Source organism: Lepisosteus oculatus, chromosome 12 (assembly GCF_040954835.1).
Source record: "Lepisosteus oculatus isolate fLepOcu1 chromosome 12, fLepOcu1.hap2, whole genome shotgun sequence".
NCBI lineage: Eukaryota > Metazoa > Chordata > Actinopteri > Semionotiformes > Lepisosteidae > Lepisosteus > Lepisosteus oculatus.
In genome coordinates this window covers 629,946-650,118 of record NC_090707.1, presented here as the reverse complement: position 1 = coordinate 650,118, position 20,173 = coordinate 629,946, and the positions used below count along the sequence as shown (strand labels likewise).

Sequence of the window (20,173 nt, the reverse complement as noted above, 5' to 3'; positions counted from 1 at the left end):
CTCTAAAAGCTAGATTTGTAGCATTAGCTACAACATTTACCATAATCTGAAGTCATTTATACTTTTGCAATATTTGCCAGATTTCACGCATGTCCTGTGCATTATAATCTCAGCTGGTTCAGCGGTCAGCTTGCTTTGTATTTGGCAGTTTCCAGGGTTGGTGTTCCATGTACGAAGGCTGGTGGGTGTGTGGAGCAGGCTGCCAGCCATGTGCTGACTCTAATGCACATATTTCCAGTAGTGGGTAGATGAGAGTCTCGGGTCAATTAACTGCTTGTAACCAAGTGAACAAGACTGGTCAGATGGCCTCCTCTCTTTTGTAACCTTTCCTGAGTTAGACTCTTGTGTCCTTAGAATAACCTCTGTCAAGTTTAAACTTGAAAATGAAGTATATTTTCCATTGCTGATATGAAGTGTTTATGTGGGAGACAACATTACTTTTCCATGGAGTAATAATTTTTTTATGATTCAATTTTATGAACAAATTCTAAAATGTTTTAGCAATTTGATGCATTGTGCTTTGACATTATATTGCTTGGTAGAATATTTTTACATGAATAACTAGTTTCATTGTTTTTGCTGTGCACACATGTTTCCACACTCTGTCTGAGCCCATTCTTTACTGTCATTTCAAAATTGTTATTTCTTAGCACTAGAACAGAATAAGTCCTCAGTGGTGCAGATGGGTTACGAATAAATTAAAACCGTTCAGCCTGTAAGGATCTCTGAGTCAGGGGCTGGGGGCTGCTCTGTTTCTTTGACTGTCCTTTATGACAATAGACACACAGAGGACTCAGCAGACACGGAGGATAATAGCCAGGCCTGTGCGTGTCATAGTTAACACGATAGTTAACTCCTTTTATGTAGCAGTAACCTTCTAGTATGTTGAAATGGGAGTTTACTTTTTTTTTTTCTTTTCATAGGATTTCTTCACATGAGAACTTTACTGTGAACACTTTAATGTGGTAGAAGATAAAGTTTAAAAATGATAAAAGTGCTGTCAGTTGTAATGCTGTCAGCAGCCCGCAGCTATAATTATGATGTTCTCCGGTAGGGTCTGCAAAACCTGTGATTCTTTCATCTGTGCTGTTGGAGCCCTGATATACCTCTCTGCACTTTCTCTACAGCAAGCTAGTGAAGACGCTTTTGTCAAGTGCCATCCTTAGGACTGTAAAACTGGCGTCCACGGGATGGGAAATGAAGTTCTCTGTAAAAGTTACAACTTTTATACATAATTGTTCTGGTATAGTATTAGAGAATTAAATAATCTCATTGTTCCATTATGCAACCTATTTTTTAGATGAATTATAGTGTAAAATTATGTATTTAAGCAGGGATTTTAGTTAAATGCATATTGCATTATTAATAATGGGTTTCTAAATGATGAGGTAACATTTTTGTAGAAGTTGAAGTGGCATAATACTGTAAACAGATGTGTTCTCCTTTTGTGATCTTGCAAAACTTCTTGTGGTCAAACTGACAGTTGGGTTTCTTGCACGCAACCTTCTGATTTCCATGGCAGAATGAGGTATGAAATATGAAGAAACTGGCTTCTTGCAAGTTTGGAGATGTTTGTCAAAAACTGGGAATCTGGCGAAAAAAGTATGTACTCTGACATTAAATCAGATGGTTTCAGGCAAGTTGTGACTTACAATTCGATTTTCTCTGGAGATAAATAGATAATTTCACAAGAGAAAATGCTGCATTAAACTCTTTTAAGAAACTGATGTCACATTTAATCTCCCAGATAGTGTTTTAACTTGTCCATGAATGACTAGTGTTGTAAATATAAAACATGAATGTCCTTCAGGTACCTTTCTTTTTAGAGAACTTTATCTTGCTGATCGAAGTTTAGTGACCTTCACTAAGAAGGCCTGGCTGTACGACACGTCCCTCAGCCCTCAGTGACTTGTCATATTGAGAGCGTCAAGCCTAAAATTCTTGGTAAGGTCTCTGTTTTAAGTTACAGAGATTGCTTTTATGCTTTTTTTATTGCTTTTTTCCAGGCAGATTCAAATCTGCCTTTTCTTTCTTGAAATGAACTTATCAAGTGGAGTTCGAATGTTCATTTGGGTTTCTTCCCGCAGTCCAGAGACATGCTGATAAGTTAATTCTGTAAACTTGGCCCTGGTGTGAGTGTCTGCCATGGATTAGCGTCCTGTCCAAGGAGGACCATGTGTTGCCCCTGTTGGTTGCCAGATTAGACTGTGGCTCCCCCCTACAACCCTGTACTGGATAAAGAGATTTAGGAAATGGATGGATGGAAAATAGGAAGTGTCAGAGCTTTTGATTCTTATCCTAGTTCCTTGCCTACGTGAAGCATGGCTTGAGTCAAGAGTGAAATCAGGAATGAAACTGCATGTGACTTGGAGGATTCTGGCCTATAGGTCACCCTGTAGTAGAACTGAAACTGGTCAGAATAACTGTAGTGAATATTCATGGTGTACAGAAAATGTGTTATTCCCCACTGGAAATGTCAGTCTCTGCAACCGTGGTCAATAAAAAACCTAACTCAATTTAATAATGTTCCTTTTTTATTTACTAATTGCAGAGTTTTAGATATAAACAAAATTACATCTCTTCAGGTTGTTCGACTGTGCAATAACAAGTCTTGCACTAGTTCAATTGTGGTAGTGTTTATTCTTCTCTAAAATCCTGTATGGTTATCTTAGATTTATTTGCGTATTTTAATCCCATTTACCAGATATGTTTACATTCTACAACAGCTTGGATATGTGACTGCTTTGATACCTGGTTCCCTATTAGTCCTTGTTTGATGAGAACAGTTTAAGGATTATTGTAGGATCTGCCATTTCATTTAGTAATGGAATTAAGATACTTGTAAAAAATCTGAGCAGCATTAACTTTCAGTGGACATTCATTCTTCCTTATTGGATGCTGGAGCACGTTTGTTTGTTCTGGTTTTCATAGAATTAATGAAGTCAGATCTAACTGATTGCATTAAATTACAATGTTTAGTCTTGTTTTCTCTAATAGTGAAAGTAAGAGGGAATATATATTTAGAAATGGTGAAAGTTTGTGGTATGTCTGTGTAATCATACATCATTTATACAGCAGACCAAATGAGGAACCTAAGGAATCATTAAAAAACATTGTAAGCGTGTTCCTCTTACACAATATTGCAGCCACAAATTATGAAAATAGTGACTTTATATTAATTTAGTAGTAGTAGTCTTGTAGTAGTTTCCTGTTCAAGCACCGTTCATGTGTTCCTGAAGCACTTTAGTTTCTTGTTTTTGTGGAGCTCTTTCTATTTCAAAGGTTCCCAAAGCATTTAATCTGTATGATTGGACTCACTTCAGCCACCAATTAAGTTTACCCTCAGTTCACAAATAGAGTGACTAATTGAAAAATTGCTTAAGCTGTTGAATTATAGGGGATATAAGGAGGCCGGATGTTCAAGCCCAGGGTGGGATTGAGGGCCATCACTCTCATGGACTCTCATGCCATGGTCACTCTAACAGTCTAGTCATCTGGACTTTGCTTTAACATCTCATCCTAAGGAAGAACGTCGCCACCCTGTCGTCCAGCACCTCTGATGGCAGAACTCTGATTTCCTTGGAGATCTGTGTTGATTTGTTTTATAGGAACAAGTAAGGTTTAATTCCTCGCTGAAAAATAGAAAGGAGAAATGCAACATTTTGTCTGACTTCTTCAGGTGTGGTTTATTTTAGATGTGTTATACTTGTCAAGAAAATGATTTTTTTTAGGAATCCTAAAATTATTTTTCAGTTGCGTTTGAAGGGACTGCAACCATACACTAAACTTTTCATGGACTGACTTCATTAATAATTGATAAGAGAGCAGTACTAAACATTACAGTAGCATTATGGTTAGTTTACACATTAATGCCTATGACTCCTGCAACAACTTCTGCTTTGACTGGCCCTTCTGCTTGCAAAGTAGAAGATATTTTGGAGAATTGGGAGTCAGGTTCAATTAAGGTCAGTGTTAGTCTGTACTCTATTTGTATATCTGTCATAATATGTTTACATATCGTGCATTGCAGGAGTTACTGTTGTTATTGTGTTAACTGCAATAATAAACACCAAGAACACTTTGTTGTAGAAGCAAATCCTCAGAGGGAGGTTGCACAAGACAGGCTAGGTGCAATTTGCAGGGCTTCACTTCAAAAACAACAACAAAAAAGAAATGGTCACATTTGCATAACACTATGACAAGAAATACAGAACCTTCTAGCTTGGAGATTATTTCACTGATTAGGTGTTCAACTGATTAAAGGATAAAACTTTCTTAGTTGTAGGTTCCTGGTTCAAACCTCTGCACAGCCACTGAATGTCTGCATGCCAAACACACTAAAGCTACTTGTATTGACCTCAAGTCAACCTTTCATCTATAATTGGTAAAGTTTACCACTTAGTTCCTCTAATTTGGTTTGGGCAAAAGGTTTGGTTTACTAGTGGTAAATGAAATGAACAATCTGTCTCAGATAAAAGAAAATGACTGTATCAGTATCAGCTGATACTGTTCTGTCCTCTGAGACTCAGGGAAGTCAGGCACAGCAGAGATGTGTATATTGCTGTGGCACTAGTGTGTTTGTGATAGGGAAGCTGTTTTCATAGATCATGCTCATGAGTGTGTGTGGAGGGTTGTCAGAGCACAGGAGACTCCCAGCCTTGAAGAAGCTTGGAGCGAGGTATCTCCAGCTTTGCCATGCCTTGCTTGCCTGGCAGCTTTTCTGGTGTGTATTATTTCGGACTGTTAGATTGTTGTTTGAGTACCAGCCTCAGTAGTCTTCATACATCCACACTTTCACCCAAACGAAGTTCTGAGAGAAATATCCGCTTTGGAACTGTAGGAATGTAGCTGGTCACCCATCACTGTAAAAAGACCATAAATCTTTGAGGTTAATTTCTTTCTTTCATAATGGCCACTTTGTTATGCCAACCGCAAGAAACAAGCTCCAGTCGGATGGCCATCTTGCTAGCATGTGCCTTTTCCATTCATTTTCTGGCTGCTAATCCCTCTCCTTCTTTTGTTGCCACAGCATCAGTAAGGAGAGCATTGTGGATGTGGAGGGAGTTGTAAGGAATGTGGATCAGAAGATTGAGAGTTGCTCCCAGCAGGATGTTGAGCTGCACCTACAGAGAGTAAGCTCGACGAAACAGGTCGCCAGTCTACCGACCTAGATGGGCTGAAAAGTCACCTCTCATCAACCTTTCTTATGTCCTTTAATCTTATCATGATAAGTCAAAACAACTTCACCACAATTCTTCTTGTTTTTTATAAGAATTTAGTTCTTGCTAATATGTTTTATGAGGCTGTTTATGCGTATGCTCTAATTGTAGAGTAATGTTTGAGATGTTTAAGATAAATGGCAGTAAATGAGCATTACAGTTTAACTTAAACCACTGCCATCTCCCAGGAGGAATACAAGCACCAGGGACAATTTCTAGCACACCCAAACTTTTAAGATTTTTTTTGCTTTATAATTGCTTAAGCAAAACCTAAAAAAAGTGGTTATCTAAGTGTGTGTAAGAGACGTTATGTTTTTATGGTACCCATGCAAAAACCTCAGTTTCGCTCTCAGTCAGAGAGGCATTGTGTTGGCTGTATCTGGTACCCGGCTCACTCGTGCCTATTTTGACACTTTCTCGCTTTCAGATCTTTGTGATCAGCCAAGCTGAGCCGCGCCTCCCCCTTCAGCTGGAGGACGCAGTGCGCCCCGAGGTCGAGGGCGATGAGGTGAGGGGTCGGCCAGGCGTGGAGCACCATGTACCCACGTCCTGCAATAAGATTCCAGGGTCGTGCTGAGGGACGTGTCATCGCTAAGGATTTCTCCTTCTACCAGCAGCGGGCTCAGTCCCTCGCACATCCATTATAGGACCTTTCATGTCTTGTAATATTTTTCTTTAGAACACCATTCAACCAGGACACTGAAACAGTTTAGAATCAGCACTGTTAATAATAACCTATAAAAAGAATACGTTCACCCTACTCTATGAAACAATATGATATACCTCATAAAAACTGACTATATATTTCCCTGAAACAGTTGCAGATTTGTTGAGCAAATTAAAATAATGAATAAACAGTTGTGAAACAGTCTCACGATCCTCCCAGATGTTTGCTGCAAGGATGTTTCCTGTGTTTCAGTTGCAACACGTGCAGGTGGAGAAAACTGCATTGGTGAACCGGGCCTCAGTAAACACAGACAGTCCCAGTTTGTGTCTGTGCAGGGGGGTCACGTTGTTCAGCATTTGGCGAGACTGAGTTTCCCTGAATAGAAACAGGCTTGAATGTTTGCCATTTTTTTTAATAATATATTGACACCAAGTAATAATTACCAAGAGTATACTATTTCATGAGTTATGTTTGTTCAATATTGAGCATGATCTCTCACTTCATATGTATTATGTAGTATTGCTGAAGACGGCCTTTTATGTTGATCAATACTGTAATAAAATGGATTATTTGGTAAAGTACCACGGAGATCAGTGCACTGAGCAATGCAGCTCACTTGAAGAATGACCCTGTACCGTTGTAGGCAAAACTGAACATGATAAATTACCTGTAGTAACAGACAGATCACTACTGTGCATTACACAGAAAAGACGTTAAAGCTTCAAACACCTTAAATTTCAGACACATTTTAATTATGATAAACCCTCATGTTCCTTTCAATAAAGGCTTATTTGAAAGTGAACTTTTCATTCAGTGCACCTCAAACAACTACCTAAATTAAAATGGAAGGGAGTTGCAGGTTTGAGGTGCACTGAATGAAAAGGTCTATTAACCCAAACCAGTTGATGTAGCAAAGCTTCTGGCTTGATTCAGTTTTGGGGAGAAGCTGAATCCTGCCGTGACTGTGCATCCAATAATAGAAACAATTATTGATTAAAGATTTAAATAAAACGGCCAAGTACGTATACCAACTAAATGTTCACCCTGTTTTCCCAAACTGCAGTGGATCTATTTCTATATCACGTTATTCTGTTTGGTAATTAAAATCTATTTATTCTAAAGTTAAGTTGCTATTGTGCAACTGTGTGGTAAACAACTGACCCATGTTCCAATATGGACCACAAAGTCCTGAGAGCAGTAGAATTAAAAGTGAACTTCTTTATTCTGTTAGACAGTGGTATCAACTAAAACTCTCAAGTTACAGGCCTCTTTTGTATGCTGGATTGCATATGAAATAATGTTGAGACATGTGTTTTGTTTCCTTGAGTGGTTACATTTAGTATAGCTTATACTGGAAAGATTAAGCAGCAATGTTTTATTTTCTGCTTTGTTTACTGTCAACTCTTTAATCTACGCAGGAAGGAAGAGCCACTGTCAATCAAGACACCAGGTTGGACAATAGGGTTATAGATCTCAGGGTAAGTCTCTTCTGCTTTCTGTCTTTTTTTTGTCTAGGCCTTTCTTGCCTTTCAGAAGCTGAGGTGGGTACATCCTAGGTACTGTTAACAAACAGCAGACAGTACAAACAGTAGGACAGATCTGAAAGGTATGTTCAGGCTATACAGGTGATATCCCAAATTAACTTTAACAACCACAGTACATCCCTTGGATGCCTAAATAGTTAGATTGAAAAGGATTTTAAAATGCATGCACATGAAAAGGAAGTGATTGGGTTCAGATCACGTCTGCATGTCATGGAAGGCCTAAGCCGGCACTGTATAAAATACTCATTGTTCAGCAGTTCCTAATTCCTACTGTAGGACCAGGAAAACAACAGGTTTGCTGTCAGAAATCTGTGTCTTTGTTGTGACACCTGTTTTTAAACAATGTCTCAGCTGAAGCTTAAACTAGTTCAACCATGACCATTGGGCCTGTTGCTCAGTTTCATTCCAGCAGCAGAGTGCTAATGCGAGGATCTCATCCAGCTGTTTCTTGAAAGAAGCATCACTGACAGAGATCCTAATTGCAGTTTCCCACAGCCGTTTGTGTAAAGAAATGCCTCTTGTTCCCAGTTTTTATGCCATTTCCCAATAGTTTCCATTTGTGCCCTGTGGTTCATGTTTCACTTTTGATTTGGAAGAGGACAGTTGGGTTAAGTCAGTCAATGCTTTTGAGAATTTTGAATGCTTGAATCAGATTCTGTCATGGTCTTCTCTGTTCAAAGCTTAATAAATTCAGTCCTTTGGTCTGTCAGTGTAACACAGGCTTAAAAGACATTTTTTGTTTAAATATATTCTGAAATTAATACATGTTTTTACAAGCATGTGCAATCTCATACAGAAGAATTAACATTTCCACAGAGATCAATTTTGCAATTGGGAGAAAAAAAGCTTAATATTAAAAATCATAGCACTCAGACGTCAGTGTTAACTACATGAATAATGCAGCTGCAATCCTTTCTGGATGTAGGTCCGATGAGCTGAAAGGGTGGAAGCAACGATTTTGTGTGAAACTTGTTTATTAACTTGGGTACCGAAAGGGTTACATTGCTTTCACTGCACTGAAAAATACATTTAACCAGAACTGCATGGCTTAGTGACCCTTCTTTATTGATCCCATCAGTTTGTTTTTTGTTATAAAATGTAACTCACGAAATGTGTATAAACTCTCTTGTATTCCAAGTGCTAAGAGAGCTGAGGACTTGGTCTCCTGTCTCAGTGCTGTACAGAGTAGGAGGCCTTCAGTTTTTCATGTCAGCATGTTCCTGTCTTGAGGCTTCTGCAGTTGAAAGAAGGTTTTTAGGTATAAGTACCCCTTTATCATCATAATAAGTTCTCTTTTTTTGAAAGGTGTTAAAATTCAAATCAGCACTTCAGCTTCTTCTAAGAGGTTTGAGGTTACTTTGTTTTTTAAAGGAACCCTAATAGTTCAGGCAATAGGCAAAAGAATGAGATATTAACATACAATTATCAGCTTTTACTTTGTTGTATTCATCTGTGTGGTTAGAATTGAGTATGCATGGAGACGTTTTCTGTAGTAAGTCAATTGATCTAATGCTGATAAAGAGAAAGTTAACTCCTGACACAGGAAATGTGTAGGAATTGGGAAGCAAGTATGGTGTTGCATCAATTACTGCTAGCTCATACATATTTTTTGCTATATATCTTTGAGAAATATGTTTTTCTCTGATTCTCAAACTAATTTTTTGTATGAAGTTCACCTCTTTATTGTTAAAGTGGGCATTCTAATGAGTTCAGTATTTATGTATACTGTGTGACACTGTGGCTTTCTCCATTTTAAACACAAACAGAATCCTGACCTTTCAGAATGAACTAGTAGAAACTCACAGGTTTCTTGGATGCCCTTTGGTTTGCTCGTTGTGTCTGCAGCGAAAGTTATGATTTTGTGACGTGGAACCAAGTGACAAAACCACAGTTTATCAAATGATGGTATGGTTAAAAACAGAAGTAAACAGACTGACATTGACGCAAATCACACACGCTATATGTTCCTCAGAATGCAGCAAAACATAAAAAATGTTCAGATCTGACTTTGTCAGATCTTTGCGTGTGGGGAAATTTTACCTTGTGGCCTAGTACCAGGCACGAACCTTGACAGTTGACTCCTTACAGTGAGTGACAAACCCATTGAAAAGCTTTTGGATAGCTATGTGGTAATTTCTTTCAAATGTCTTATTGTTCCAAATAAGTGTGATTTTGCAACACATTTACAGTTCATTATAGTAGAAACCTACAATTATATTTGTCCTGGCCACTGAATTGTGTGCAAGTTACTTTTATGGTTTAATTTAAGACATGAGTAGAACTCCTTCATTGTTCTAAAACAACTGAAGTTGTTAAAGTTGTTTTCCCTAACGATTGTATAACAAAAGAACAGGGTCTGAGTATTATCATTTTTTGAAATGGGATTTAAAAATACGAGTACCCCTTCTTTAAAGCCTTCTTCTTTCAAGTACCATTATAGCTTACTGTTTACAGTTATAGATTTTAAGTCTTAAATCTTATTTTTTCTTATGTCTGGAAAATTCTCCTACATTATGGGGTATGAACAAATACGGAGTGAACCCTGTTAGATTTGCAGGCATTACCACTCAGATCTCAGCAGGATATTTTGTTTTGTCTCCTTAACACTTTGATGTTTACTGTACTTAGCTGCACAGTTCAAGTGCCTATTGCTGAGACTCAGAAATACTGACAGCTATATAAGAGCAGGTTAAGTCTCCTTATATATTGTCTTTCCAAAATGTATTCAGACGTGTACATAAAACTAAGCACTTTAAATAAATAATAAATAAATGGAAATTAATATTGGACATCATTCTGAGCAACTATCAAAGATGTGTCTCCCAGTGTGCTTTTATGTATCTGTATTTTGTACAATAGTTTCATCAGAACATCCAAGTGATCTCTCTCAATAGAAAAAATCAAGTCATCCTGTGTAGCTGCACATCCTCACAAAGCAACATGAACCATCTGATCTGATTCTGCTATATGGATTTCAGTGCATTTTAATCCGCTTCCTTTAGCTCGGTTGGCCCAGACCTGAATAACAAACTGCAATTTAGTTTAACAGTATTCTGAGTATACATTGTTAGACTTTAAAATATTTTCTGGCAGAACTATTAACTTCTAACAATAAGCCATATACACACTGAAGATACAGATTATGCATTGAACTGAGATGAAAAGTGTCTAATATAAAGATATTATCCATTTTAATGTGTTTTTCAAACAATTCATTGTGCTTTATGTTCCACATTTTACTTTTTAACTTTGTTCCTATATAGTATATTATCTCCTACCTTTTTGTATGAAAAAAAACAATGTGGCTTTAGTTTTTTAACTTCGGCAGTGAGATTTTTTTTACGGCCACGTGTCTCTTTAAGTAAGTATGAATCCTGCTTAAGCATGTCTGCAGTTAGCTTTTCTTACATTTGAACAGGGGCTGCTGTATACGATTTCCAGTGGCGTTCCACACAGTACAATCTGTTTCAATGAGGTGCCTTAGCAGCACTCCAGGGAATGAGATTCAAATCTTCAGTCAGTCTGTCTGAATAGGAATGTATGTTTCAGAGACAAATGCAAAAGATAGTAGGGCTTAAAATCTCCATCTCCTGGGCAGAGGAGAAAGGCTGGAGAAGATGCGTCATGAAATACTGGACCACATTATAAGGAATGAGATGCGAGATGGTGTTTGAATGAAGAGCTGAGTACATGAAATCAGATGTCTCGTGTTCAGCCACGCTGCGTTGGGACTTTTGCACGTGAGAAGTGTTTCTGGCTGGATTTATTTTGTTCTTGCCCCCCGGCTTGTATAGGGTGTGTTGTGCTGTCATGACCTTGGCTCATGGAACCCACCACAGCTCCTGGGTCTGTTCCTTACCAGCGGGTGGCTGGCCAGTGTCTCTGGAAGGGGAGCCTGGCAGGCAGGGGGTTGCTGGGAAAACCCGTCTGACTCGTGCCTCCTGAGCTGCTTGTGCAAGAGTGACAAACGCATTCCTTGGCTGTAGCACAGATTTTCAGTGTTTCAGCCTGTGAAGCTCAACTTGAGGCTTCTTTGTGCTTTCTCAGTAGACTGTATTATCTTTTTTTGACAAGACTGAGCTGTTGCCAGATCAGACAATTGCACTTTTCTTAAATGTTCCACTGTAATTCAATCTGAATTAAAATCAGAGATAAACCTCAAGTCATTATTCTTGATGGGTGAGGGGAAGGGGAGATGTGATGATGGTTTCATATCATTCTGTATTTCCATTTTATGTTTTGTTTTTCCTGTGGTATTTCTTTTGCACCCTTTATTTGAGGTTTTCAGTGTCATGTGTGTATGGATGAAGTTAAAGCCTTTTCGATTTGTCATGAAGGAACATGCTCTGTATAATTCAGTCAGACATGGGATTAGGTTTGTGATCAGTGCTTACTTACACCTGGATGCAAGCAAAAAGAAAGGCTTGAATCTTAAGCAAAAATGCCTTTCTCATTCAAATTAAAAATCTTATGAAATTCAAGTTCTTATATTCAAACAAGTCTAGACAGAAGTAATTAATAGACTAATTGTTGCTGTAGCCCTCTCTGTTTTCATGTGGGCATCACTGTGAGTGAGGTAATCTCGGGGATGATTCAGCTAGAGGCCCAGTCACGGGTGTTTACTTGTTTTCTTCTCCACAGACTACGACCAGCCAGGCCATCTTCCGCCTGCAGTCCGGCGTCTGCCAGCTCTTCCGGGACACACTCATCAACAAGGGCTTTGTGGAAATTCAGACTCCCAAAATTATATCTGGTACTTCGCTCTCATGCTTCTCTGTGTCCTATAAATTGTCGTGTGAAGAAGCCATGCTGTCGTGAAAGTGTTTATTCTCTCATATTTCTTCTATGACTTCATCTGTCTCTGCAGGGTGCTGAGAGAAAGGTAGTGTGATGAGACATTAACGTGCAGCTGGGCCATGATCCGCTACTCTACTGTTCTGTACTTATTCCATGTCCTTTCTCTTGGACACAGACATCACGAAATCACATTCACAGATCTCTGATCTGTGTTTTTGAATTGCAACAGGAATATATATAAATTAAATGTTTTTATTTAACAGTCTGAGGCGAACAGGAAACAAATTCTCATTTTGCTTGCTACATAAATCTCATTGTCCCGTGGATCATGGCTTTTACGCTAGTGGAGCAGTTTCACTTTTCAGAAGAAGATTCTGTTCTGCTGGTGTTCTCCAGATGTCTGTTGCAATACACCAGGCAGCCAGACAAGCAGGCAGTGTTATTTTTTTTCCTTCCTGCCTGAGCCCCTGGGATTGTAAACCCTATTTTATCACCAGCATATTGACCTTTTCTGGTGCCTGGGACCCCTCTCAAGGACATTTTGCTTTCTGCTTGAAAGGTAAAAACTTGATGAGAGGTGAACTTGTGTGCACTTGCAGTTTGTTGTAAAGAGATGCCACAGGCTGCTGATAAAGCCCCAGAGACAGGCTGGGCAGCCTTTTCCAAGTGTTTTATTGCAGGTTAATGGCACAGCTGTCTCAGAGAGAGGTCAGGGCTGTTTCCTCCAGACAGCTGACATGTACACCTTGAACTGCTGAGTTCCATCCTGGGTTATTTCTTTCCCAGCTCAGAATAACTTTGATACCTTGTTTGCTGCTGGCATTGAACGTTATAATAGATTCTGTTTGATTGCTATAGGTAAGACTGCATCTCAAGGCCCTCCTACACTCCGTGATTCTTGTAATAAAGCGCAGGTTTTGTGAATCATGCTTCACCGCTTTTTTTTAGGAACTGAAGCATTTCAGTACCTTATATATTTAACCAGTTCTGAACATGCAGTTCCTATTTACACCATTATACCATGAACTATTCTCCTTATACTTGAAGGAATAACTTCTCATTACAAGGTGAAGTAGAACTATTAAAATATTCAATAGAGTAAACTCGCCGACTTGTATTTTGGGAAAGAGGACTCCAATGAACTGAGCTGGAGTGGCCAACCTGGTCCTGGAGACCCATAGTCCTACAGTTTTTTTTTTTAGGTCAGCCTTAAATTGTACATTTTCTGAACACTTGGAACAGTTTCATTTTGACTACAGGATATATTTTCACGTGTGTTTTAGAGATCATTTGAAATAAAAAATATCAAAGACCTATAGATTTTAAGGTACCTGAACTGGTTAACTTACTAAAATGATTGAAACTCATTGTGTTCTGAATCTTTGCTGACCTATGAGAGACCTGGGGGATTATGACTCTGTGACGAAACAATAGAAAGACTTTCTGTGGCTGGGCAATTCCTGGTCCACTTTGAGAGTAGGGGAGAATTTTATTGCCTTCCCCAGCCAGAACGATTACCAACTCTCTGTCCTGCTGGAAACTGCTGCAAGCTGTACAGTTCCCTCCCCAGTGCTGTGATACCTAATCACAGTCTCAGATGAAGACAATCCAGCTGGTAGAATTGGCCTTGTGCAGAAGGAATGTGCGTGTGACTGCACAATTTTTAAAACCTTGCATGATTCTTTCCACATGCTATTCTTGTTACAAGATCATGAACACATTATTTAGTGGAGGTTCCTAGTATTTTGGATAGTAAGCATGGGAAAAAATGTTAGCAGTCTGCAAGCAACACAGGCATGGTGGTTACCTTGTGCTGGAGATAACTTGCTTCCTTTCTCTTTTTGCTTTCTGATTCTGTCTAGCCAATCAGACATCAGGCTAATGAACTTTTGAATTTTGAAATGACACGTGCAGTTTCTCAGCATCTTTGAAATGATTTTCTAATGCAATGTAGCAGACCGTCTTCTGATTTGGGTAGTTTCAAAATTTTTAAAACAATTTGATTACCACTAGGTCATGTATTATGAAAAATTGTAATTCACTTATGTCTTTTATTTTATTATTATTTTTAATAATTATATAACAATGAAATCAGATTATTTTATTACAATCATAGAATATTTAACATTGTTGAAACAACTTTTTTTTCTTTTATATTTTATAATTATTTTTATAAATCACTTTGTGTTTTCAGCTGCCAGTGAAGGAGGGGCCAATGTTTTCACCGTTTCCTACTTTAAGACTAGTGCTTACCTGGCTCAGTCACCACAGCTGTACAAGCAGATGTGCATCTGTGCTGACTTTGATCAAGTGTTCTGTATTGGTCCTGGTAAGAACCTTCCTAAACCTTTCAGTTCCTTCTGCAACCAAATGCTGAACTATTTGCTGTCTGCAGAATGTCTGCCTTCAGGGTCTATTTTAGCTGTATAGACCAAGACTCTTAGACTTTTACCTCATACTGCTAAATGTTGAAATGCTGAAGATACTAGGTCCTCCAAAAGCTGAGTGGAACACCCCTGGTATAGAGACAGCAATGAAAGGTCTATTTGTTTTTTCAGTTAATATATCTTGTGGCAGTTCTTTTAGCTGCTTGATGATTGAAAATACATTTTACATACATACAAAAAGCCTATTAAGACCAGATATCAGATGACAGTGTCACCAAGGTTTTAAAGATGGAAACTCCCCAAAAGTTTTCAGTGTGAAGTAAAAACCCTGCAGCATTTTTATTGACATGTGGCTCTTCAGACTTCACAGATATGACTCTCTAGGGACCTCTTGTGGGCAGTCAAGTAAAAACTGCTGCAGTGGTTTTTCACACCTACCAACCTCACCTAGATTCTGGTAAACACTGAACTGTAACTTACAGTGTCCTTCTGGTATTTAAAATATTTTTTTTCACAATTATTACTTATGTAATAGTAGTATTTTGTAAATTAACTTTTGTGATGTATGTGTTCAATTCAGTTCCAAGGTTACAGGCTCTGCTAGGGCAGAGTTAAGCCCATAAGTATGACGCGAGTTTTACCAAGTTATTGTATCATTTATTTTCTTTTTAACATAGGAGTTATCAGGTTTGAAAGCCAGTCATATATTTTAATAATTTAGAAAATTCCGTTCAAAATTTGCATCTCCTGTTTTTAATTACATTTTCATAACACTTTCTCTTTTCTAACAAGTGTTCCGAGCAGAGGACTCCAACACCCACCGCCATCTGACTGAGTTCGTAGGCTTGGATATCGAAATGGCTTTTAACTACCACTATCACGAGGTGGTGGACCAGATCACAGACACCTTGGTTCAGATTTTTAAGGGACTGAGAGACAGGTAAAGGGGGTTAGCCTGATTTGACTTTTCTGAGATGTTCTATTCATGAGCTTTTATTTCCTCGAGTTGGTGTCTGTCAGAACTCGAAGGGATTTTACAAGTTACTGCTGCCATCTTGTGGTGAAAAAGTGTATTGCAAGTGTGGCCTAGAGCTGTACGTGGATATCGCAGGTTCCAGACGGAGATCCAGACGGTGAATAAACAGTACCCCAGCGAGCCCTTCAAGTTCCTGGAGCCCACCCTGCGGCTGGAGTACAAGGAGGCGGTGGCCATGCTGAAGGAAGCAGGGGTGGAGATGGGGGACGAGGAGGATCTCAGGTTAGAGAAAAATGGGCTCTAACTCTTCTTTCCCAAAAACATCACTTTAGACTTTAAGATAAGAGATGAGATAAGATCACTTTATTGGCCATTTACAATTTCTTGTATTAGGAATTTATCTTTTTGCTTACCACAACTTGCTCTCCATGAGACACACAGACAGGGAGAGAAGCTTCGGGGCACAGTTTGTGCTGCACAGGAATCAGTAACTTGCAACTCTAAATCACAGCATGTCGAGGTCTTTCCTGGACTAGACTGAACCGGAATTCTAGCGGTCTTGAACCACTGTCCTGGCTGGGCATGGGAAGGGTACAGTCCCATGAGCCCAGGGGAAGTGACCTTATTGTTCAGGCTTAGTGCTTCGTCATCCACAGCACACTCCCAGTATTCACTGTGTTCAGCATTTTTACACACATAGAATTTTGTGCTGTGTATGTGTTGACCTGAAATGCAAGGTATTTGCTATATTTGATTTATTTTTTCAAAAAGGCTTCATTATTTATGAAGCTATCATTATGTTATGCATTATCCAGGACTGATATTCAGGTTACAGGAGCCAGCAAGGTTCAGATCTAAACGTCTTGACTTGGCTTTCCGATTTTCTTTCAGTTATGGCAGAGTTTATTTAAAAAAATATTCTGATCAAAACTAGTTGTTTTTTGTGTTAACATTTTTTTTCTTTTTCCTTTAGCACACCAAATGAAAAGCTTCTTGGTCGTCTTGTGAAAGAAAAGGTATGATAAATTCACCAGATTAAAGTTAGTTTTAAAACATATGATGATGATGGTGTATAGCAGTATTAACACTTAACAGCAGTTACAGCAAAACCACCCAGAATATGATACTTGTGATACTTGTGATTTATTGATGCATACATCATGTGTGATGGATATTCTTTAAGATTATTAAAGACCTGGAGCGAGATACTCCTTTCCAAAAGAGTGGTGGAAGTCTGGAACACGCTGCCAGTCATGCTGTTGAAGGGTTGGATGAGATGCTTGGATCAATGGGCCAAATGGCCTCCTGTCGTTTGACACGTTTCCTGGGTGAATTCTGCATATGTGTCTGTGTGATGAGGCTGAGGACTGCTCTCTTCCCTCCTGCAGTATGACACTGACTTCTATGTGCTGGACAAGTACCCGCTGGCTGTCAGGCCCTTCTACACCATGCCAGACCCCAACAACCCTGTGAGTGTCGGAGTTCGTGCTCTACACACTGGCCTCTTTCATTACAGCTGCATACAAATATTTCAGCGATGGTAAAAAATAAATAAATAAATAAATAAATAATGAGTAAAACTCTCTTTCAGAAATACTCAAACTCCTATGACATGTTCATGAGGGGAGAAGAAATTCTGTCCGGAGCTCAGAGAATCCACGATCCTCAGCTGCTCAGCGAGAGAGCCCTGCATCACAATATTGGTAAAAGAACAGTCCACAAATTTAATTAGAAATCTTTGTTTAGATTATGAAACTAAAATCAAATAGAACTCTTTGTTACAAAAGAGAATCTACTGGCAACTTTTATCCTTTGCACAGACTGCCCAGTGTGAGGCCTTTAATAACTTACACCCACCTGGTAGTGTGATCTGGCAGAGTAGACCATGTTCCAAATGACTAGTTGGCAATATCCAATCAGCACACTGATACATTTGATTATCATTTGACTGCTCGCTGAATGATAAAGCTGACAATGGAGATAACAGAGACCACAGTTGCCTAGATTCAATATTATGTAGGATAGTCCAGTCATTGCTTATCCTAAATATTTAATTGTACAAATGTACAAAATCCTAAAACATTTAATTGAATGCTTTCATAAAACTGTTATTTTTTATAATGGAAGTTTCTTTTCTATTCACCTTGTATATTAACCTACACATAATTATAACAACTTGCTAACAAAAAGAGAACACTGCTTTTCCTCCAGCAATTTTACTTAAGACACTGTTCACAAAACATGTGATGAGATGCTGCTCAGATTACTGGCAGTTTGTATTCGATATGAGCTGTCAGGCTGCTGGAACTGGACAGAAGTCCCATGATGACCGCAGAGACTAGATTGCTGTGGTTTATGAGTTACTAGCACATGAACAGAAATGATAAGCAAAGTGATTCTTGGGGTAAGGTTTCATTTCATTAACTTCAGAGATTTGACAATTAATAATTTACATAATCAGAAATCCCAAAGTTTTTGCTGTTAAAACTTGATGTACCTGTATAACATTGTGTTCACTTCAAAATGACGGGAAAGCCCTGTGTCTGTTGCAGACCTTGAAAAAATCAAAGCGTACATCGATTCCTTCCGCTACGGCGCTCCTCCTCACGCAGGCGGTGGCATAGGTGAAGTATCCACTTCAAACTTGGTTATCTCTCTTTTGCAAACAGGAATTTGTGTAGAGAAAAAAAAAAAGTCCAATTCTGATTATTTTTCATTATTTTCTGACTATGAAAACAATCAACCACTTGGTGGCACTCTGTCAAGTTTAAGACTTAGTTGAAAGTGAGTTACTTTTACTCACCTGATCTTACTGTGATTATGTTAATAGTGATCTTAAAGCATATCGTGTCCTGCATTACAAGAAACTATCTCAAAATGCAAAATATGGCTTATGAATTCAGAAGTAAAAAATATACAGATATTGCATTTATCTAGTCATGGAAAGAATATACCAATGCCTTAGACTTTTCAAAACATCCTTTTAATGAATAATCTTGTTTGAAAAATCAGTGGTGAATTAAGTTTAAAATCTTTTTAATCTTTGCATTGTCTACATTGCGTATATTTCAGTGCTTAAAGCCTACATTACATTTCAACAGTGAAGAAACTTTTAATTTAACTGTTAAGGCTCAATAGCGAGAGATCTGCATGCCATCTGTTCTGGAACACGAGGTCTTGTTTTGCACTGACTGTGTGGGTCCTGTGTTGCAGGCCTGGAGCGAGTCACCATGTTGTACCTGGGGCTCCACAATGTCCGCCAGACCTCCATGTTCCCCCGCGACCCCAAGCGCCTGACCCCCTGAGGAAGAAACATGGCTGGACTCTCCACTCCCATCGTCTGCTGTCAGACCTGTCAGACTGTTCTACACACAAGCTGTGTACAAACCAGTGCCACTGATTCAATAAATCAAGCCGTTTTTAATCATACTAATTAGTAATTAAAGTATATCTTAGGGGATTTGAACTTTAACAATGAAATTCTACACCAGTTAACACTGACTTGAAACAACTCTAAAGCATTTATACAGCAGTTATTTTTATTAATGTACTGTTCTAAACATTTTTATAGATTTCACTCAATTGCAGTAGTAAGGTCACACTTGTACGATTCTTCATTTATGATTGTGCACACTGGAAGGCTGTTTAATTATGGAAATGGAGTAGCAGATGAAGAGATTTTCAATTTTAACAGTAAATGTAATTACAAATATGAATTAAAGCAATAGAAAACTACACATGGTGTGTTAATTTATTTCTAATGTAAGAGCTCCTGAAAGGCCCCTAGAGAAAATACCACCTTCTTAATCCACATAATGGATTAAAACAGGTTTTATGAAACAGGTTTATGAAATTAAGGGCATGATGCCCTCCCAGTCTACAGATCTTCTAAGCAGCCTGTTCATAGTTTCTTTTACTGTTGCAGACCCGAAAACGGGTATTCACAGTCTCCAAGTGACGTCTGTGAGCCAAGTACTGATTGGATAGCATCTTTTATTTGATAGATGCAATAAATCTAGTTACCTGAATCGAGTCTTAGCCTTGTACTTGATTCGACCGCTACCTGAGCCCTAGCTTTTCCATTGACATTCCCTCCATACCAGAGTTTTCTGAATTAAGCTTAGTTAATTCAGATTAACTTTTAAAAAATCTTAGCAGCTGTAAAACAAGCTCTTGTTGCCTAGATCCCACCCCTCCTCTTTGCTGAAAGTTTGCCTGCCAGGAATCTGTCCTTTGCTTGTCAATTATCATCAATGGCATCTATCAAATAAAAGATGCTATCCAATCAGTACTTGGCTCACAGACGTCACTTGGAGACTGTGAATACCCGTTTTCAGGTCTGCAACAGTAAAAGAAACTATGAACAGGCTGCTTAGAAGATCTGTAGACTGGGAGGGCATCATGCCCTTAATTTCATAAACCTGTTTCAATCCATTATGTGGATTAAGAAGGTAGTTAATTCAGGTAACTAGACTGGGAGGGCATCATGCCCTTATGGGCGGAGCGGTGGCTCTGTGGCTAAGGATCTGCGCCTGTGACTGGAAGGTTGCCGGTTCAAATCCCACGGCCGGCAGAGGAATCCT

General features: G+C 38.8%; 1 protein-coding gene across 1 annotated transcript in view; it reads left to right on the top strand.

Annotated features, from left to right (window-relative positions):
- dars1 (aspartyl-tRNA synthetase 1) overlaps positions 1-19,325 on the top strand; it is a 36,505-nt gene extending 17,180 nt beyond the window's left edge. The window contains exons 7-18 of the mRNA XM_015358606.2: positions 5,030-5,132; positions 5,647-5,727; positions 7,305-7,364; positions 12,072-12,183; positions 14,422-14,556; positions 15,407-15,554; positions 15,726-15,872; positions 16,564-16,606; positions 16,979-17,059; positions 17,182-17,293; positions 18,143-18,214; positions 18,804-19,325. Coding sequence (XP_015214092.1) covers positions 5,030-5,132; positions 5,647-5,727; positions 7,305-7,364; positions 12,072-12,183; positions 14,422-14,556; positions 15,407-15,554; positions 15,726-15,872; positions 16,564-16,606; positions 16,979-17,059; positions 17,182-17,293; positions 18,143-18,214; positions 18,804-18,895 — 1,186 coding nt within the window. The 3' untranslated portion in view covers positions 18,896-19,325. The remainder of the gene's footprint in view (positions 1-5,029; positions 5,133-5,646; positions 5,728-7,304; positions 7,365-12,071; positions 12,184-14,421; positions 14,557-15,406; positions 15,555-15,725; positions 15,873-16,563; positions 16,607-16,978; positions 17,060-17,181; positions 17,294-18,142; positions 18,215-18,803) is intronic.
- Positions 19,326-20,173: the final 848 nt, after the last annotated feature.